The 23,197-nt window shown below is 36.7% G+C and overlaps 1 protein-coding gene across 1 annotated transcript in view; it reads left to right on the forward strand.

Annotated features, from left to right (window-relative positions):
• LOC129752518 (uncharacterized) overlaps positions 1-23,197 on the forward strand; it is an 87,432-nt gene that overhangs the window by 16,600 nt on the left and 47,635 nt on the right. The window contains exons 2-3 of the mRNA XM_055748290.1: positions 3,968-4,495; positions 22,508-22,657. Of these exons, the coding sequence (XP_055604265.1) occupies positions 4,396-4,495; positions 22,508-22,657 (250 nt within the window). The 5' untranslated portion in view covers positions 3,968-4,395. The remainder of the gene's footprint in view (positions 1-3,967; positions 4,496-22,507; positions 22,658-23,197) is intronic.

Genomic DNA, 23,197 nt, shown 5'->3' on the forward strand with positions numbered 1-23,197 from the left:
AGATAAATCTTGTTTCCAAATCCTTTTTTTTGTATTTATTATGGATTTTCAAATTTTAACTGATAGTAAATCTGAAGTACTTTGTAACGAAAAACTGATATGCCCAAAAGTTAGTTTTTTTTAACAAAGAACAAAGGCTTCTTTATATGGTTGAACATCACTCTCCTCGAGTGGTTGTTAGTAGGGGATTTTTTTTTATTATCTGACAATTTGCGCCGGGGTCTTCAGATTTTCCCCAAAATTGAAAATTTGGTTCATTTTTGCGACTTAAAAACACATGTATTTTTTCAGATTTCTAACATTTTAATTTTTTGAGTTAGCTTCGGTTAGATTTTTTTGTAAATAAAAAATAACCATTTTTCAAAGCTACATAACTCTGTTGTTTCTCAACGGAAATTATAAAAAAGCACATCAAAATGCATTGAAATTTTATCAGCTTTCCAAATAGAATAGTTGAAAAAAATTAAATAATGACCTTCAACATGAAAAGTTGTAAATAAACTTTAAATGGCTTCTAAAAGTACCGTCTGCACCACCGAATATTTTGCAAAAAATAGCATTGTATAGCTCGATTCATGATGCAACTTTCATCTGAAGACACCAAAGTGAGCCATTAACACCTTGAAGAGTTATGAAAGAAATAATGACAATAAATCTCTTTTTTTGCATCGAAAACAAACAATGGTCGAACAACTGCACTCACATATGGAGATAGCAAGCACTTCTAACAACATGGAAACAAAAGAACATACCAAAGCAGGTAGAAACACTACTTTTCCGTGCTTTGTAGAGTGTTTGCAGCAAAACTGACTTTAAATTTTAACCAAAATTCTAAGTATCGTATTGTTTATGTGATATAACTAATAATGGGAATGTTGCTTTTACAACCTGGTCATATACTATACAACTTATTTATTTTTCGATCAAAGATCATTGTGAAGCATAATCAATGCCAATAGTAGAAGGTTCAGTCCCTGTGTTTGGGATCACAAAAATGTGATTAAAAATATGAAATATAGACGTGCTTTACATAGTTTTTATATCGGGAGCTAAGCACTGGACACCAAAATCCATCCCCATTGATCAAAAAAGTATGAGAAAGTGACACAAATGTTGTAGAAATAATCAAAGAGCTCAGTATGGCCAGCCCAGGCTGTAAAATGATGAAAATATGATACTTTTACCGTATTCGTTTTCTACATTCGCCCAGTTTTTAGGTTTACCATACTAGAACGAACATAATTCGTCGTCAGTGTTTTGCTACCTCGAACGCTCATAAACGAATCTTCAGCGTTCCACCGTCCATTTTAAATCAAATCTGGGGAATTACGGATGCAAAACTTAGCGCATAAACTTCTAAAAATGACAGTAAAATGTGCATAACTTTTTGTGACCTGGTGCAAAACTTGGTATTAAAGAATACGTTATTAGATTTTTGGATATAACATGAAGTCAGTTAAGCTGCAACAATCTACCGCCCCTTCTTTCATAACAGTCCCATATACAAAAATAAGCAAGCTAGACAATCAGCTTTTTCTGTTTTGGAATATATTTTGAAATTGTGACCACCACTTTCAGCATAAACGAAAATCGTTTCTAGGTTGTCATAATAAATCGTTCGACCTGAAATTTTCGAAATTGGGTTATTGGTAAAGTCGAGAGCACCATTTTTATTCATTATGGGACTGTTAATCGACCATATTTGAAACCTTTTTCGAATCTACTAGCATAACAGTCCCATACAAAATATATTTTTCTCACCAAGCTACTTTCTGAGACTTAAATTTGATCATTTTTGAACTTCTAAATGCAATTGTCAGAAAAAGAAACAAACTTTTGCAAAAAAATATCATGAATTCCACATTGTAAGTTGAATCTTTTTACGATTTTTGATTGCATCCGATAGTTCTTCGCTCAGGAAGTCATTCCTAAGGAAGTCAGATCTGCCTTCGAAAACTAGTGTGCATCATTCGACATCAAGTGAGTTAAAAAAATGTTTAAATGGTTCAAAGCAATAAACCAAGTAACCAAATTCGTGGTATTTCACATATGGGACTGTTATTCAGGTATATTTCATATAGGACAGCCACGAATTGATTTTTTTTTTTCGAAATTTCTAGAACAAAACCTCTTATTTCAGTCTTTTATGTTGAAGCCTTATGTTGACCTTAAATGACGAAAATTCATATGGGACTGTTATGCGAGTAGGGGCAGTCTGAAAAGGACGAAAAAATAGTGTTCTTTTTACCAGCTTTTATAAGTTCTTTTGTTTCCATGTTGTTAGAAGTGCTTGCTATCTCCATATGTGAGTGCAGTTGTTCGACCATTGTTTGTTTTCGATGCAAAAAAAGAGATTTATTGTCATTATTTCTTTCATAACTCTTCAAGGTGTTAATGGCCCACTTTGGTGTCTTCAGATGAAAGTTGCATCATAAATCGAGCTATACAATGCTATTTTTTGCAAAATATTCGGTGGTGCAGACGGTACTTTTAGAAGCCATTTAAAGTTTATTTACAACTTTTCATGTTGAAGGTCATTATTTAATTTTTTTCAACTATTCTATTTGGAAAGCTGATAAAATTTCAATGCATTTTGATGTGCTGTTTTATAATTTCCGTTGAGAAACAACAGAGTTATGTAGCTTTGAAAAATGGTTATTTTTTATTTACAAAAAAATCTAACCGAAGCTAACTCAAAAAATTAAAATGTTAGAAATCTGAAAAAATACATGTGTTTTTAAGTCGCAAAAATGAACCAAATTTTCAATTTTGGGGAAAATCTGAAGACCCCCGGCGGAAACCCGTCAGATAATAAAAAAAAAATCCCCAGTAATCAAACGGTCATCTACAATAATTCCGGATTCAGTCTCAAGTGTTGTTTCTGACAGCACAATTGATGCGGCTGGAACTTTTTGAAGCAGGACGGCTAAGGTTTTGTTTTTGAAAACTTGAATATGAACCACATTACATACATTTCAAAATCATTTCTGAATGTATTTTTTATTTTTATTTTTCAGATAATCGATTCATCCATTTGAATCCTCTATTTACCTTGTAATATTTTACACACAGATAAGCTGGGTCTTACGGAACAAGAACAAATGTCGGCTTGTATTTCAAATTTGATAACAGCAAACTTCCATGAACAGAGTGCTTACTACTTCTTATCTTCTTATCGGAACAGGTATCCAATTCCATGTGTTTCGAAACGTGTTTATCTATGTAGAATTCATTGATAACACAAGTTTGATCATCGAAAGCATAACACATTGCAACAACCAAAGCATTGAATACAACAAGAGAAATCTAACGGGTTCAAAAGTTTCATTGATTAAAGTTGTCAAAAACTCTTAAAATATATAACAGGCAAAAGATTTTGTCAAATAATAAAAAAAAAATGACGCACCGAAGGATGGCCCAATTCCCCACTCAAAGCTCCGATTTTTGCAATTCAAATTCAAAACACTAACTCCCAACTTTTCTCATCGCGAAATGAAACGATGGAAAAAAAACCGTTGATTTCCTATCTATTCCTCGGTTCACGTGGAGGTTATTCACGCTCGCTGATTTCGGTTATTTCACTATACCCACGACTTTTTCCGTTTTTTGGGTTCACCTCGATTTTCGACAACAAACGATGGCAGAAGCAGCAACAGAATAACTTTGAGGCAACATCGGGAAATGATGTGTGTGATATCAAATCAAGTGATAGATGTCGTATAAATGATAAAAAAAAACCTTTAGCAGACGGATAATTTGTGGCGTTCGTTTTTTTCTTCCTTGATGGGACCTAATAAGTGACGGGGCTGATATTGATTTTGGCTGCACCAGCAGCTGCAGCTATCAGTGTGATAATATGGCTCTGGATTTAGTTCCGATTCCGACGTTGGCTGCTTATGACCAAATCAGTTCCACTTATAATTGGAATAGTACGAAAAGAGTTCTCTATCGAAATGTTTCGTTTCAGGTCCCATAGACGAGAAGAAGTGCTCTATGGTCTAGTGAATTGAAAGCTTATCGGTCGAATTAACAACAGTGAAAATGTGCTCAAAGTGTCCATGTGTCAGCTGACAAAGTGATATCGTTGTCCTTCATGAAGAATTCTCTAAAAAACTGTGAATGGCTTAGTTTGTGAACAAACCCTATGGAAAAGTGCAATGGATGGATGCCAATAAGAAAACAGCATTCCAAAAAAATTAAATTGTATATCTAATTACCTATATGTTAAGTGATAAAAAAAATTGGGAATTTACGTTTTAAATGTACATATATATGTATGTAGATATCTAGCAAATAGATAGCAACAAATTGTGAGACCTTCGACAGCTAGAAGGTTAGATATAAGAAAATTCAAAACGAAGACGCAGCTCTAAACAAGAAGTAAAATCAGTAGCCATGGTTCTCCCAACTACAAAGAATCCCGGGCCGGAAGTTGTGGATCAGCTGAGACGAATGTTTCAGCAAAGGATGGAAACGGAACCAGAAAAAATTCCACGTAAGTCAAGGTTTCGATAAAGATACTAACTAGAATTTATCGTATAAGCTAACAAAATCCCCCGTTCGGGGAGCACGTTTTTCCAACAGTCATCAGTCAGTGATAATAGAAGAGGTTTGGTTTTCATTTGACGTTATTATCATCATGTATAACGAATATCTTGAAAAAGGTGTTGTTTAGTGATTTCGATAAATTTACATTCAAAGTTTGTTCATTCATATTGTCTGATGTTTTCCTACATACTGTAATAGTACCAACATTTTTAAGCTGAAATCGTTGGCACATCAATCGTTGTAAGGCATTGAAAGTTTTGAAAAAATTCCAGACTTACTATGTTATTTTTCTCAACTTTTTTATTATTTTTACTAGCTGACCCGGTGTGCTTTGCTACACCTTCCAAAAATAAATATAACTTGTAAAAATTTAGATTTTTGAAAACACTTTTTAAATCAAACCTCATCATATTTCAAAATCAACAATTTTGAAATGAGAGCTGCAGCTGGAGTTCCAAATTGTGATTCAAAGATGGTATATATTTTTAATTAAAATTTGATCTCTAAATTTGTTATTCAAGATCTGCAATTTTTACTCTGTTTTTGAAGCTTCATAAGGACCTAAATAATGTCAAAATTTATGGATTTTCCACCTTTTTTTTCCAAAGTGGCAAGTTACGAACTTCCATAAAAAAAATTTGTCACATCTATTTTTAAGTAATGCCAAATATCCGTACGCAAAAAAGCTCTTTATCTTAAACTTACATGGGAGCTCCCCAATCTTTTCCAATTTTGTCCTCCACTGCTTGAAGAAGGTAGGCGGATCTACCCGGCTCAAGTTTACATAAATTTCTTATTGAAAGAAAAAATATTCGCATATTGGAATTTATTGCATATTGTACTTTACGGAGATTTTGAAAACCGATCAAAAGCATGAATCGGGACAGTTTTTTGAGTATATTTCTAATATTCTGTATTATGAGCACTTCTAGCTCCTGATTAGCTTTAGATGGTGTATTTTTTGGAGTTGCAAAAAATAAGCTAAAGAAATTTGAAAAAAAAAACGATGAAAAGAATTTTTAAACACCGTTTTTCAAACAGCTTTTTCACCATCCTGGCCCTTCAAAGCAATTTGAATATCTATCTATCGTCAAAATTATGTTAAAAAAAATGTTTCGCCATATGCCAACATTACAGCTTGAAGTTTTCCAAAACAGCACTTGACATGGTATAAAAATTATCGATTTTCTACAGTGCAAATTTCTTTTTTTTAAATAAATTTATTCAAGCAGAAAATATAAATATTTTTAAAAATATAATTTGTCCCGTATATTGGGGCAAGTGTAAACGCAAAGCTTATTTTCGGATGCGTCAGAGTAAAGGCTTTAAAATGGATTTAGAACGTATTTCTGTTTGTTTGTTTTATCAAGTTTCATTGATATATCTGCAGTATTCCGTTTCAGTTTCAATATTCGGAACACCCCTCTTAGTCTTTCCAACATGAATTTCTTGAAAGTTCGAAGTTTGCCCTTGCCCCACCATTTAAGTTGACAGGAGGGAATATTGTTTTTAACACTTCAAGAGTATAATAAAAATTTCTCATAAACATTTTGCTTCCAGTTGAATATTAGTTCCAAAGTCTTGCTTTTCAAAAAAGAAGCGGATCAAGAGTCTCACTATGCAGCTTTTGGTCAATAAAAATCAATTTATTTCACTGATACCTTTCACTTATGCACACGTCAGTCCTATCTTATTTAATTTAAAGATCAGTGCATGTAACGGAACGGATTTTTTATCTTCTTATATTTTTCAGTTATGTACATTTTTACATGTTCAACAAAATGTTTCCGATCTACCTCTATAGAAAACATCTTATTCATGTTTCTGTTATCGTTATGATTAAAAAATAACCTTGTAGGCGAAATGGGTTAAGAAATTGTATGTAAATTCTTTACTTTCTGTTGTTTTTTTCAATTGTACTCAAAGTGTCATACCATTATTTCATAAGCATCAGAACTAAAATTATATTTTTTAGATAACAAATACTACCTACATTAACACGAACTGAATATGGAAGTATTTTTGCAAATCTTTCAATCGCTTTTGATTCGATTGATAAAATACCAATCCGTGTCACATCTAGGCGTCATTTATTTCCACGTGCTGTGTACAATTAAGCAAGAAAAAACATATCTAGGTTGCTAATTGTTAAATTTTTTCGAGCGATCAATGAATAGTAAATATGCTTTGGTTAGTATCCACTTGCGACGACGTTTGGCGTTTGCGACAGATTTTGGCAAAAATAATGTACATATATGTTTTATTCGATCGGCAGAATGTCGATCTGGATCACATCTAGGCGTCATTCATAACAATATGCAGAACAAATGAGCTTGGAATCAAGTAGAAAAAATATCACATCAAGGCTTCATATCGCCACCACGTGCATTGAAAATATGCTTGGTTGAGAAATACGCGCCAAAATATTCCCACTGATCAGTATGCTATGCCATGGTTACTATCCTCTCGCGACGTTGGCTCGCGACGCCTCGACCATGGAGACGAAAAACAACCACCCAAAGGAAAAAAATCTCGAGAAAATGGATGTCATGACTTTGATTTGTCTCGAAAAAACTACAAATTTTGTAGGGGAGCCCCCCCTCCCTTAAGTCGGATGGGGTTTCAACTATTATAGAAACCATCTCCGGCCCCAAAAACCCTCAGACGCCAATTTTGACGATGATCGGATCAGTAGTTTCCGAGTCTATAGGGAACAGACAGACAGACAAACATTCTTTTTTATATATATAGACTAGCTGACCCGGTAAACTTCGTCTTACCATGTTTAACTTGGCGTCTCGCTTTCGTGAACATGTCCTAGTTTTTTTACATATCCTTCTTGTCACGCTTTATTCTATCGGAATCAAACCTAAAAATTTAAACTCAATTCTACGGGTCTTTACATAGATTATCAAAACATTACCCTCAATCAATCTTACATGCATCTTACAGGAAAACTTTTAATCTACTTTTCTTTGATTCGGATGCTTTGAACATTGCCGAATGGTGTCAGGTATCAGCTTCCCGTTGAAAATTTGAGTTTTTCAGCACTCAACGTGACCATCAAACTTGGCAAGCCTCATGCAGCATGCTTAAAAAATCCACTCTTTGTAGCTTGTTCCATAAATAACTTTATGTTGATAATATTTATGTTTCATTTATTAAATACCATTTAGTTGATTTCAGAATGGGGGTGCCCAATATTATGCCTAACGCAGTACTTTCAACTCCCGAGTTTCTTCGGAGAGAAGATTTTTTACTAACCATTTTCAAGCAGCTTTTTGTTCACTTTTTTCACCCTTGGAAGCAGTGATAATTAAATAATATCCATATTTTCATCAAAACCATGTCAGAAAAAAGTTCACCGTTTTATTATTAATTTCAGCAAAAAATGCTAATTAAATTCCTTTGAACATCTACCCAATTAATAAAAAAACGATCGGTTTTGAAAGGAGGAAAAAATATGTTTTATTTCTTTATATTCAACCAAATTACAGCAATTTTATTTGCATTTTTATCCTAATGGACATATCTGCCAATTTAAACCACTGTTTTTTTTTAAGATTCTAACTGAAAAGGTTATTTAATTTTTAAAAACCGAAAAGAGCTAATCTGTAAAGGCTACAATGATTCCATGAGTTCATTCGTTTTTTCTGGAAGTTTTCATGTAAATATACCTCGAAACCTTTAAAAACATATACATAAGTGTCTTTCGGCTATCAACACAGTTCAACTTTCATATTCTTTAAAAAAAAATATTTAAATAAAGGTACATTTGTCCCATTTACTGATGCAAGTGAAAACACATTGCTCTTTTTCAGATGCGTCAGCATAAAGACTTTGAAATAAATTTAATACTTTTTTCTGTATGTCTATTTTATCAACTTTCATTGATATATCTGCAGTTTTTTCCAGAATAAAATAATGCTTGGTACTTCAACTACGCTGAACACTGTTTTACCATAAGACCTTCATTTACATAGACATTTAATAATTTTGAATATACGCTTCAGATTTAACATTCAGCATACCTTTTCTGATCATTTTGGAGAAATAATTCTTAAAAGGTATATGTTTCATGACTAAAAGGCGCGTTGCCACCGTTGGTTTCACCGTGTGAAATGACAGGAGTTAATATCATTTTCGACACTTTCAGGTCAAAATAAAAACTTATCAAAAAAAATTCTGCTTCTGGAATATCAATCACAGAAAAACTTTTCAACAAAAAAGCGGATCTAAAGTCCCTTCTATGTAGCCAAAATATGTTAAACATAAACACACTTTCATGTTAAGTACGTATTTAAATACTGTGTAAACAAATAGGAACCTGAATGATTTAAAAAAGTTGAGTTTATTTAGTCAGATTGTTTAATTGGGATCAAAGGTTTATAGATAAAGAAATAATGTGAAAATGTATATATGAATAACGTATAAATTTTTTGTAAACGTTGAAGGTTTGCAGTTGCTCTAGTGTATTTTTTAACTGAAAATTCTTTAATTTTTATTGATAACTTTCACTTATGCTTGCAGAAAATCATAAAGTTCTTTGCATTAGGCCTTAAAATGAACATCAATCCTATATAATCCTTTTTAAAGGGCAGACTCTTGTTCAGCTCATATGTCTGTTCACCTTCAATGGATTTTGTTGTTGTTCTGTAAATTTAAAGGCACCCGAAACATTTTCAGTTGAATACATTTGTACATGTTCGAAAAATGTTTCTAGGGGTATTGCATTATAAAATTGTATGTAAATCTTCCCACTTTCTTATTTTCAAATGTCCGCAAAGAGTCATACCATAATTTTATATGCATCAGTACTAAGTTCATATTTTTCAGACAACAATTTCGGCTGAACTTAAAATACTTTTTTTTTTAAATCGTTGAAATGGAATTGATTTGATTGGCAAAATATCAAACTGGGCGTCATTCATTACTATGTGCTGTACAAATGATCTAGGAATCAAGAAGAAAAAAATACATCTAGGCTTCATTTCGCTACCACATGCATTGAAATTATGCTTGGTTTAGAAATGCGCGCCCAAATATTTCAACTAATCAGTATGCTATGCCATCGTTACCATCCTCTCTCGACGTTTGCTTGCGACGCCTTGGACGACCATGGAGACGAAAAACAAATCGCCCGGCGCCCGAAGTAAAGAAAATCTCCAAAAATGGATGTCATGACTTTAATTTCATTCAAAAAACTACAAATTTAATTATTACGGACAATTGATGCGACTTTCTGTTATTTTTATTCGATATAAACCGATTCGCATGCCTACAGAATATTCTAAAAATAATTTCATTTCACTCGTTTGGGTAATTTCGGAGGAGTAGTACTACAAACACCGTTACAAGAGAATTTTATATAATAGATTAAACTATAACATTTCGAAATTTGGAAACTGGATGAACTTTTGAGATGGAACAAATTTAGTGACCTTCAATGGGACTTTCGAAAAGTAAATCATATCATCCACCGAAGATTCAAACACCAGAATCTCTGGCGGACTGCTCAATCATCTAGGATTGGAATTTTATTTGGGCATTTCTGGTGAGCCCGTTCTTTAATACTACTTGTATTCATTTTTGTAAGCAATTCAATAATACGAAGGTCGAGCGAATTGTTAGATTTTACGAGTGAAACACAGCCCTTACCTATTAAAATATTTTTTGAGTAAGAATGATTATTTTCAAAATAGTGTGTTTCATCATCGTCAGACTAGCAAGATTTATTTCAATTACATTCTTTATTTCTATTATTTTTTCACATAATGCATTTTGCATTCCTAGGGACAGTATATTTTAACTGAAAATCGATGCAAAAAAAAATTTGAATTTCAACCTGGACTTAAAACTTAAGAATTTGAGGGAATATCGAGGCAATTGTTTTTTTTAATCTATCCTTCGTTACAATATCTTCTGAAACTTTTCTTACTCATTTTAATATTTATTTCAACTGTAATAGCGTCATGCTGAATTTCTAATTTTACAGGTTTTACATATGAGCAAAAATATGCTTTTGGTGTCGGTTTCTTTTTCAAATACTATCAATACTTGTCTACATTTAGTACAGCAAAAATGCATCGAATTACTATAAATGAAAATAGAGTACTAAAAGCTTTAGGAAGTTAGGAAAATAATGTTTATGGTTCACCGTAGCACTTGTCGAAAGTGTCTCTCAATCAATTCACTCCCACTCCCAAAAAAATATTTTAATATTTTTTTCTGATCCGGGTTTCGATGTCTTTCCTGGTACCAACATCAGCCGTTATCTGGCTACCAAGATACTGGAAGCACTCCACTTTCTCAACCTGTTGCCCAACTACCATGAAACTGGAGGGATTTCCTGTGTTGATCTACATTGACTTGGTCTTTCCGACATTAACTTTGAGACCTGCTGCCTTGGAGCTTTCGGTGATGTCGTCGAGTTTGTTCTGCATACCCTGTTGTGTTTGGCGAGCAAAACAATATCGTCTGCCTGGTCAAGGTCGTTCAGTTGCTCCATTGTTGAAGGATTCCACGGCAATCCTCGGTTCGGTGCACAGTCGATCGATCTGTGTGGTGGCGGCTTATAGAATACTACTACTGGGATACTGGTCCACGTCGTAGAAGGCGACTTATCCAGTACTTCCCATATGCGTTAGTCATTCTTCACATTGGGAGGGGGGAACCTTGGCTTGGTTTCAAGCCAAGTTTCTTCAGGGAGGATCCACCAATTGTGCTTATTGCTATTAATGCGCATGCACGAGTTGTATTCTCCTAAATTTTGTAAACACCCGCTTCAAGGTAGTTCTGTGCCTGCGGGCCCCAAAGTGGGGGTAGGAGGGTGTATAATAATCCTATCTTAAGCAGAACGTTGTTAAGGTCTGCACTATAGCCAGGCACTGGTGCAAAGGGCCGTATTTTTCCTGGCAACTCGTGGGATTCAGATTATACACACGATTTTAAAATTTTCATCCTGTATGGGATACCCCGCTTCATGCGTCGATATGAAGGTGCAGAGGTTCTTGTGTGTGATGGAAATATGTGTGGAATTCTTTGATAGAAATGCTTTCTATTAAGGTTGCACAGATAAATCTGCAGCACAAAAGAACCGCTACACTTAACTTATGTCGTTTAATCCTTAATGGAACTGCATCAATCGCCTTGGTCCAAGAACCCTATTTCCGAAATGGAACTTTTTACTTAGGGAATTTGCTCAAACCAAACTTTACTGTGTTCAGTGTAATTGGAATGACTAATGCCCGAATAATGCCTCGTGCATGTATATTGATAAACAATTCTTTAAATGCAACACTTATACCCAATCTAACAACAAGAGATACTTGCGTCGTTCAGGTTTCGCTGCCTGATAGAAAATACGTCTACTGTTCAGCATACTCACCATATGAACAATCATCCCCTACGGATGATTTAAAAAATGTCATTTCATTCTGTGAATCACAAAATATACCTCTTTTAATAGGCTGTGATGCCAATGCTCATCATTTTGTATGGGGTAGCTCAGATATCAATCTGAGAGGCTTAAATTTAATGGAATATTTAAGCAGCACTGATTTAGAAATTCTAAATGTAGGAAATAAACCAACTTTTGTTAGGTGTGACAGAGAAGAGGTGATTGACATCACACTTTGTTCTAGAACAATTTCTCAGGAAATTTCAAATTGGCATGTGCCTAACGAAGAATCGATTTCTGACCACAGGTTTATCTATTTTGAACACTCAGGTGAGTTTTTAGAAACAATTACATTCAGAAACCCAAGAACAACTAATTGGGACCTATATTTGGAGCATCTTGCTACTCAATTTCATGGATATACACCTGAAATTACTACTCCTTCTGAGTTGGATGAAGTGGTTGCAAAAACCACCGAAATTATTTTGAATTCTTATGAAGAAGCGTGTCCCCTACGAACGTTGAAATTCAACAAAAACAGTACACCATGGTGGAACTCAAATCTCAGTAAATTACGAAAAAACTGCAGACGCTCTTGGAACCGAAGGCGCACGGAAGGTTTTGATGCTTTCAAGTTGGCTCGCAGAGCTTACCGGAAAGCAACAAGAGCTGCCGAACGCTCAAGTTGGCAGAGCTACTGCACAAACATTTCAAGCTTGCACGAAGCAAGTAGGTTAAATAAAGTCTTAGCCAAATCAAAAGATTATCAGGTTTCATACCTTAAAACCCCTAGTGGTGATTATACATCAAACGACGAAGAAACATTAAGTTGTCTATTCAATACTCACTTTCCAGGATGTGTTGATCAAGATTCATCGATAGAGCCTGAGTTCTTTTCTGGAAGTCTAGATTCCTTGCATTTTGCTCGGAAAATAGTTACTACAGAATCGATCAAATGGGCAATCGATGGTTTTGCTCAATACAAATCTCCTGGAAGTGACGGTTTATTTCCAGTTTTGCTTCAAAAAGGTTTCGATCATTTCAAACACATATTAAGAAAAATAATGATAAGCAGTTTTGCTCATGGATATATTCCTAAACTTTGGCGGCAGATAGCCGTGAAATTCATCCCTAAAGGGGGACGATCATCATACGACGAAGCCAAAAGCTTTCGTCCTATTAGTCTAAGTTCATTTCTATTAAAAGCACTTGAACGTTTAATTGATCATCATATCAGGCAAGAATGCCTTGTCCAACATCCGCTTAATGCGACACAACATGCATACCAAACAGGAAAATCAACATTAACTCTTCTGCACAACGTAGTACATAATATTGAAAATAGTTTTTCACAGAAAGAATCATGTCTAGGAGCATTTCTAGACATAGAAGGAGCATTTGATAATGTCTCGTTTACATCAATAATGGATGCGGCACTACTTCATGGAGTGCCTAGTGTTATAACTAACTGGATTAGCGCAATGCTAAGTAACAGGAATCTTCATTCGTCTTTAAGACAGGCTTCAATAACAAAAGTTAGTACACGTGGTTGCCCCCAGGGAGGTGTACTATCACCTCTTTTGTGGAACCTAGTTGCAGACGGCTTGTTGAGAAAACTCAATGACCGTGGAATACCAACCTATGGATTCGCAGATGATTATCTTCTGCTGGTAAGAGGTTTGTGCATAAGCACATTATTTGATATAATGCAACAAGCTCTGCGCTCTGTTGAACGATGGTGTTCTTATGTAGAACTGTCAGTTAATCCTCTAAAAACTAATATTGTATTATTTACTAAAAAACGTATCACCCGCGGGGTGCGCCCTCTGCTGTTTTATGGTTCCGAAATCACCGTGTCTGATCAAGTTAAATATTTGGGTGTCATTCTTGACTCCAAATTAAACTGGTCTGATCACATCGAATTCAGAATCAAAAAAGCATGCATGGCCTTCGGACAATGCCGACGTGCAATCGGAAAAAACTGGGGACTCAAACCCAAACATATTCACTGGATTTACTCCACAATAGTAAGACCAATTCTGGCCTACGGGTGTCTAGTGTGGTGGCAGAAAGGAGAAGTTGCCACAGTTCGGACTAAACTAAATCACCTTCAAAGAATGTGTCTTTTGGGGATGTCCGGATCGTTCACTACAACTCCTACTGCAGCACTAGAGGCTCTGTTTTCTATCAAACCTCTACACTTGTTCCTAAAACAGGAAGCCTTCTCATGTGCTTTTCGTCTACAGGCAGTTGGTCTCTGGCTGTCAGGAAATATCGAAAGATCATCGAGTCATACAAATGTGTGGCCTGAATTAGTTAGATTAAACAAGTTTAATCTAGCGCCAAACGATTTAACACTCTCGAGTAGTTTTCCCTACATGGGGTTTAAAGTCAAATTTCCATCTCCTCAAGAATGGTTATCAGGTTTCGTAGAGGACCAAATGTCCTCTCATATTGTATTCTATACTGACGGTTCATTATCAAACGGCCGTGCAGGTGCAGGAATTTACTGTCACGAGTTGAACATAGAATATGCTCAACCTCTAGGAAAATATTGTACAGTCTTTCAGGCTGAGCTATATGCTATTATGTATGGAGTGCAAATTGCACTTCAAAAGAAGATTATGTTCAGAACAATTTATTTCTGTTCAGATAGCCAAGCAGCTATCAAATCACTCAGTGCTTCCAGTTCTAGATCAAAACTGGTAATCGCATGCCGGAAAGCAATCGAAGAACTTGCTGAAGGCAATGGATTAAACCTTCTATGGGTACCCGGACATAAGGGAATTTTTGGAAACGAATGCGCCGACGAACTCGCTAGAGCTGGATCGGAAAAGGAATTTTACGGATTAGAGCCGGCTGTCCCAATATCGCCATGTTGGTTCAGAAACCAAATTCAAACTTGGTCCTCTAACCAGCATGAACGATACTGGGAAGAGTTGGACACTTGTCGTCAAACTAAATTATTTTTAGAAAAACCATCTCCAATCATATCGAGTTACTTATTAACTTTAAATAAATCTCATTGCAGCATCTTAATCAGAGCACTCTCCGGTCATTGTAAACTCAACTATCACATGCCCAACATTCAGCGTGCTGAATCTCCAGTATGTGGTAGTTGTGAATCAGATGTGGAAGATCCCTTCCATCTTATATGTAACTGTCCCTCATTTGCCAGACTACGTTTTCGTACTCTGGGATCTTACGCTTTAAGCGAATCTGAGTTTAAGAAATTAAACTTAAAAAACATTCTATCATTCCTTACCGAATGTAGAAAAGAGCTTTAATGCTAATAATCCCTAGTGGAAAGGCTTTATGCCATCTTAAATAGATTGAATTTATTTCTTCCTTTTATAGGTTTTTCAGGTTTCTCAGGTAAATGATGAAATCTTGGATAAAAAAAAGGCTAGGCACAATTTTCCCGTATGTTTGGATAACGTGCCGCTATTAAGCCTACCCCCATTCTGATACCTGATACCTGCCCAACTACCATGAAACTGGAGGGATTTCCTGTGTTGATCTACATTGACTTGGTCTTTCCGACATTAACTTTGAGACCTGCTGCCTTGGAGCTTTCGGTGAGGTCGTCGAGTTTGTTCTGCATACCCTGTTGTGTTTGGCGAGCAAAACAATATCGTCTGCCTGGTCAAGGTCGTTCAGTTGCTCCATTGTTGAAGGATTCCACGGCAATCCTCGGTTCGGTGCACAGTCGATCGATCCAGTCAGAATCTCATCCATTACGATTAGAAAAAGTAGCGGTGATAAAATAGATCCCTGTCTCACTCCAGCAGTTACCGGGATTGGTTAGGATAAGACACCGTCGTGCAAGACTTTGCACGAAAATGCCTGGTACTGTGTTTCGATGAGATGGACTAGTTTCTCTGGGACCCCTCGTCGTCTAAGAGCAGCCCAGATGTTTTCGTGGTTCAGTCGGCCAAATGCTTTTTCGAAATCAACGAACACCAGTAAAAGAGAGTCCTGGAATTCGTCGATTTGTTCGAGTATTATTCGTAGCGTTGTGATGTGGTCCACACATGATCGTCTGGATCGGAATCCAGCTTGTTGCCGTCGGAGTGTAGCGTCGATTTTCTCCTGGATCCTGTTCAGGATTACTTTGCAGAGTACTTTGAGGGTTGTACAGATCAACGTTATGCCTCACCAGTGCAACATTTGTGCCGACAAGGTAGGGTCGGCTTTCAGCATTTAGCAGGGATGCAATCGATCCCAGACGCTTTGTTGGATTTCATACTTTTGATTGCCGTTTCTATTTCAGCCAGTGAGGGCGCTACCGATTTAACGCCATTGATGCGACTTACAGTTGGCGCTACGAGCTGCGGGTTCTCGCTATTCGTGATTCGGAAGAGGTGTTCGAAGTGCTCAGTCCATCGTTTGAGCTGATCTGTTTGATCGATCAATAACTAACCTGCTCGGTCTTTCAGCGGCATTCTTGCATTAGTCCTTGCACCACTGAGGCGGCGAGAAATGTCATAAAGTAATCGGATATCTCCATTGGCGGCGGCTCTTTCTCCCTCTTCGGCTAGGGAGTTTGTCTAGGCTCTCTTGTCTCGTCTACAAGCTCGTTTAACTGCCTTTTCCAGCTCCACATATCGTAAGCGGGCGGCTGCTTTGGCTGACTTAAAGTTTCATCCGACATCCATTCACTTCACAAACTTCACCGCTGGTCGATGAGGGAAGAGCGATCCACCGACCTCCATGTTGTTGTTGTCACAAAATTCTACAAACAACTCTCCGTTTTCGCTTATCTGTCCTAGACCATGGCGCCCCATGATGCGTGTGGTGTATCGGAGTTATATTGAAGAGCCAGAAATAAAATACGAAATGTGTAAAAAGGTCTTGAAGATGAAGTTGTGAGAAAACGCTATCTTGCTTTCACGCACACAGAATATACGTTACCGAAAGAGACAAGATGAAAAAGAGCGTCGATAAAGTGAGTTTGTTAGCGAAATTTGAAGCGGTCGAACGTGCTGGACTTATTTGTATATTTTGTACTAATGAAATGAACCGTTTACGACAATGCGCTCAAAATCTTGATTGTCGGAGCCAATCTTTGCGATGAAGTCGCCCAAATGGATTTGAAAGTAACCCTTCGGAATTGTCTCAACCACGCTGTTCAATTGACTGTAAAACTGCTCCACCTGGAAATCGACAACGTCGGTTGGCGCATAACACCTGACCATTGTAAGGTTTCTAACCCGTGTTCTGAATCTGCCTACGATTATTCTTTCGTTTATCGGTTCCCATCTTACGAGGGCCGCATGAGCCTGCGGGCTTAACAGGAAACCAACTCCTCGTTCCCGAGTAACATGTTCGCCTCGTATGCTAGAGTAGAGCAGGACTTGCCCGGACTGTGTCTTATGTTCTCCAGTGTTAGGCCAACGGACTTCGCTCAGTCCCAGAATTTCAAGCTTGAGGCGAATAGCTTCTCTAGGAAGTTGAGCCAGTTTGAATTGTTGGGAAAGGGTTAAAACGTTTCAAGTTCCAATTCGTGTACGTGTTTTCATACTAAAAGTCGTCGCCAAAGTTCCAAGTCGGTCATTTCTTTCGGATTCCGTAACAATTTCATAAATCGGGAGCAGTAGGTTGTTAGCCTAAAGTCCCTATCCCGCGATGGGGCTGCCATCTTGGACTAAGCTGGCGGGAGCCGCATTTCATAAATTAAGCCGCTCGCTGCAAAACAGACGCTGTTTGAGCTGCTCCTGACCTGGATAACAAACGCTCCGTTGTTGTTACACGTCGCCCCTGACCGGGGAACAGACGCGTGCGGCCACCTTCTCAATCTGCATGCGACCAAAGCATCCACCGGGGTTGGGTACCCGATCTCCGCTCAGGTTATTCGCATCCCAGCCGACACCGCGGGGAGATAGAGATAAAGGGTGATACGGTCAAAATTTAGTCAATATCAACTTGACGTATTTCTTTCAATTTTGAATTTAAAAAACCTGAACACCCATCATTTTGAAGGTGTGTGTTTGTGTAGAATGTTGCTCCTATTTTGATTTTGGAATTCACTCTTCAGTTGTCAAAATGCCGTCCAAAGAAGAAGAGCAGCGTATCAAAATTTTGCTCGCGCATCGCGAAAATCCGAGCTACTCGCACGCAAAGCTGGCAAAATCACTAACAGTTGCCAAATCTACCGTTACAAATGTTATTAAAGTGTTTGGGGAACGTTTATCGACAGCCAGAAAGTCTGGATCGGGGGGAAATCGAAAACCGGAAGCAGCTGAGACGACAAAGAGAGTTGCCGGTAGTTTCAAGCGAAACCCTAACATCTCTCTCCGAGATTCCGCAAATAAGCTGGGTGTATCGTCTATAACCGTGCATCGAGCCAAAAAAAAACGAGCCGGAATATCGACTTACAAGAAGGTAGTGACTCCAAATCGCGATGATAAACAAAATACGACGACCAAAGCGCGATCCCGGAGGCTGTACACGACGATGCTGACGAAGTTTGACTGCGTGGTAATGGACGACGAAACCTACGTCAAAGCCGACTACAAGCAGCTTCCGGGACAGGAGTCGCGAAGAAATATCTGGTTTGGAAAGCCATCTGTACCTGTGGCTTGAAACGCAGCATTTTCATAGCGTCCGGGACTGTCAACCAGAAATTTACGTGAAAGAGTGTTTGAATAAACGTCTGCTGCCTTTCCTAAGAAATACGATTGTTCCGTACTGTTTTGGCCGGATTTGGCATCTTGCCATTACGGTAAAATGGCTATGGAGTGGTACGCCGCCAACAACGTGCAGGTGGTTCCCAAGGACAAGAACCCTCCCAACATGCCAGAGATCCATTCAATTGAGAAATACTGGGCTATTGTCAAGCGGAACCTAAAGAAGACCAAAAAACTGCTAAGGACGAGCAGCAGTTCAAAACAAACTGGCTTTCTGCGGCGAAGAAGGTGGACAAAGTGGCTGTACAATTCGGATTTGGAAAAGCGGAAGCCTAACTGAATATTTTTACTGAATATTATACTAATTAAATTTGAATAAGAATTTTAATTTGATTTTTTAAATAAACGATTTCACCGATTTACACGCGTTTTCTCTTGACCAAATTTTGACCGTATCACCCTTTAGGAGTTGTGCATAAGAGATGATATGACCACTATGAGGCCTCGTGTTGCACATTATCCACCATTTGCCAGCCCATTTGGGGGTAGCCACGTTGAAAACAATATTAGAAAAATTATCCCATTCAAATATAGAACAGTCTTCTACCATACACACTATTAAATTTTTGGTGTAAATTTATGTCAAATTGGATGCACAAAATTGAAGCATCACTTTTGACATAAATTTACACTTTAGAAAGACACAAACGCTTGGAGCCATACATTATGAAAGACATAAAATTAGATTATTATTGATGTAAAATTATGTCAAATTGGATGCACATGATGAAAACATCGAATTTCACCTAAAATTACACTGTCTTCGACATAAAATTATACAGCCATAAAATTTCAAGACATAAATTTACATTACAGAAAATCAAGGGGTCGTTTCGAGCAATAATGATAAAGTTCATGTTCAGTTTCATAGACTTTTATTAATATTACAATTTGTTTGATGAGTATACAATATTTTACATTCTACCTAATCATCAGCACGATAATTGGATATTCATGATTACTCAATAATATTACTTAAACAACTAATAAATTATAAATAATCGTATGCCTACATTTAATCGTTGATGTTGGGAGTTGAGATTGATATTTAAAGTTGAAGCCACCTCTGTGTGCTTCGAATGTAAGGTAAGGTATATTCTTTCCAAAACTGTTTTGTAGTTTAATGCAAGTCACTGTGATTGAACTGATTCATTGGGAAAACTAAAAACAAATTCGATAAAATGTTTTATGGCATTCAACTATAAACAGAACCTTACGAACAAAAAAAAGAGTTAAATTTGTTTCTTTTGCCTATTTGATGTTTACTATTTATGCGAGTTCATGAGAAATGAGGCACCCAAATTTACATATCAGGTTTTGAAACAAGTTCTAGTTTCAGTCTTTCAAACAAATTTGATAAAAATTAAGAATTGATTTTAATTCTATAAATTTACAACATCGTCTAATATGATGTAAAATTCAGCATGCAAAGCATCATAAAAAATAATATCTATAACATTTCGCGGTTAAGGTTTATTGGAATATAATTCTTAATAATAACTTAATCGACTGATTCGCGACAGAGCAGAATTTTCACAGTATTCTACACATTCAGACGTTTTATGGGCGACGTAGAAAATCGTCTACACGTATGCAACGCTTTGTTCAATTACTTTGCTATAAAACCAAAAATATATCTGCATTTCTGAAGACATGCCAATATCATACGTAAATCGCCTACACGTATGCTACGCTTAGTTCCTTTAAAGTGCTATAAAAACAAAAATTACAAATTTGCGTACCTTCGTTGGTCTTAGCTCTTTTTCCTTTTGTAGGTGGTGGGTGAATCCAGGCGATGATCAGTGCGTGGCATAAATGAATTTAATTTTTATAACAACTGAGCCAAGCTGTAACTTCAGTATGTAGTTTATATTCCAGAGCCATGCTATCCATTGAACTGAAAGTTTAAAAAAATTAACATTGTATTTTCTTCTATTACTTATTATTCTACCTAGTTTTGGTCAATCGCCCTACAATATGATTGCTGCGATAACTGGGACTCGAAGTAATAATCGAAAATCAGTCTGGACTGTTTTATTTTCCGTCGGGACATTCTTATGTCAACAGGCACTGGACAATTTTAGAACTTCTCACGTAAGACCAAGACCAACTGGACTGTCAATTTGAAGATAGGTAATTATGCCTTTAGAATTTCCGGATTAATTGCCTGTGAAAAGAATGCATTTAATTTTATTAGAGAAAATATCTTCGAAAATACAATTTATGATGAACACTTACCAAATAATTATCTGCTGCCTGCAGGCACGTCTAAGCCTTTTTCAACCAATTTCTTTATTTTGTTCTTATTCGAATTTTGGTCTGTCTTTGCAAAATCGCAGTTGCTTTGGAATTGAAAAAAATGAAAGTCTGAAACAAAATTAGAAGTATTACATTCAGAATGTATTGCCAATTAATCTACTTCATCTATTGGACAGATTCTTAAAAGATTCAATCTTAATTGAATCTGGTACCCCTCTTTTTCAAATGCAACCGCACTGGAAGAAAAGGTTTCTATAAATTTAATCGTCAAGTCAATTACCTTTTGCTTACCTGGGTCTCGTAAACACCGGAGAAAACAGTATGTTCAACAGTTTATCAGTTTTACGCCAACTTCTCATCAGGCGGCGGAAGTGCAATCCAATCGCTCCAGTTACACTCTTCGCACAAGAACTGTAAAATCATCACGTAGAAAATAAATTATCATTCCGATCGTTAACTGAAACTTACCTTGGAAGTGCAGCTTCAAAGCATCTTGAAAAGCAGGGTAGTAGTCGACAACTTTAGATGGATTAAATTTCTTACAATTTCAGCTGCTGTAGCCCGGTGCATCAGCAACATCGTCACATTTAGCTGGCTGAAGATAAGAATCTGCTACACCAGTTTTGCAACAAGTATTCGGAACTTCGAACAGAACAAAAACATTGCACTCAGATTATTTTGTTTATTTTGTTTCTTTGGACGGTTGCCAAATTGTTTTTTCGAACTTAATTTCACATCTTTTGAAATTTAAATTTAGCTATCTTGGTTGAATGCACTGCTACGCTGTGTAGTTTGTGTTCGTTATGATTTAACATTACATCTTTTATGGACTAAATTTCAATTGCTTGGGTGTATATCAAATTTAGATTCGAATTGATGTAAAATTAGGTTTAACTTCGGATTAGATCTTGTAACTTTTAGGTGTCCAAGCGTTTCTGTCTAGTTTAATTTTATAAAATTTTTGGTGTGTACCATTTCGGATGAAATGGAAAGGTTTCCTAAAGTAAATAAAAACATTCTATTGACACTTTAAAATTTAATTCTTCAGTCCAAGCGAGGTTTCAAGTGAATAAAAGAAACAAAAGTTCGAATTGTACTACCGGTATCTACGCTTTGCTCCTTCATCTAATCCTCGTCTTATTAGATGGCATCAAAATACCTTTTAACCGACTTGTAACGTCATGAAACTCTACTTTTGAACAATGCCTCTTCAGTTGATATCAAACTAACTGAACCCCTCAACCTTATAATAGGTGCTTGAGAGCTTGAGATGCTCATCAATCCACTTTTAATGTCTAACTTCTGTCTTGACTGGGGCCTGAGGATGTCCGTTTTCTAATAATTCAAAACTGCCTCAAGCTAAGCACACCAAACTTGGGAGCTCCCATTTCAATTACTTATGCCAAATGTTATACGTTGCTCTAGGCGCACCTACAGCTACGTATGGCATAGAGAGAAAAAAAACACAAAAATGGACAAACCTCGACATCGTACGTTACTGCAATTCTTCAACAAAACCGAACAAAAACTGAGCAATTCATTGATAAGCCGATTAATTAAATGTATTTTATTCCAAGTGTTTTAATTTTTCTTTTTCTCTCCTTCCACATAGTCGGCGGATTTCACGAGCACGACCTTAATAAAATTTTCGTTGACGACAAGTGGCTGACCAAGTTTTTGGAAAACAACGATCTCGACATGAAAAAGTCGGCCGAACAGCTGTGGGACACCTGCACGTGGCGGAAAACGGAAAACATCAATGGTAGGTCGCGTGGTGGACATTTTTTAGCTGCATCAAAGCGTTAGTTTTTGAATGTTTTCCTCTGATATGTGAAGGTTTTTAGAAAGTCCTTTTTCAATATTTGGAAGTCGATTGAGATCTTATTTATCGACATTTCAAATCATAAAATATTGTTCACCACTATCCACATTTTGAAACTGAATCCTGATACTGGATTTAAGAACAGAACTTGGATGCGAACCGAAACAACCGAAAACATTTTTTACTGAAATTCAAATTTAAAATTTTAAAAGAATTATAACGAAAAAAGTAATTACAAGTTTGATTATCTATTTAAACTTTTTATTCTGATTACTGACGTCCTGGTGGTGTTCGGGACCCAAATCAGCAACATCACGACGGTCCTCCTGCGAGATAGTGGGGTTAGCTGCGGGTCTTGCGAGCCTGTGACTACAAAAAACATAAGCAACGAACAACGAACAACAAATATCGGATGGAAATCGGCAAAGACCCACGCGACGAAAAGGGACTAGCGATTGGAAACTTGTAACATGGAACTGC

This window comes from Uranotaenia lowii, chromosome 3 (assembly GCF_029784155.1).
Source record: "Uranotaenia lowii strain MFRU-FL chromosome 3, ASM2978415v1, whole genome shotgun sequence".
NCBI classification, from domain to species: Eukaryota; Metazoa; Arthropoda; class Insecta; order Diptera; family Culicidae; genus Uranotaenia; species Uranotaenia lowii.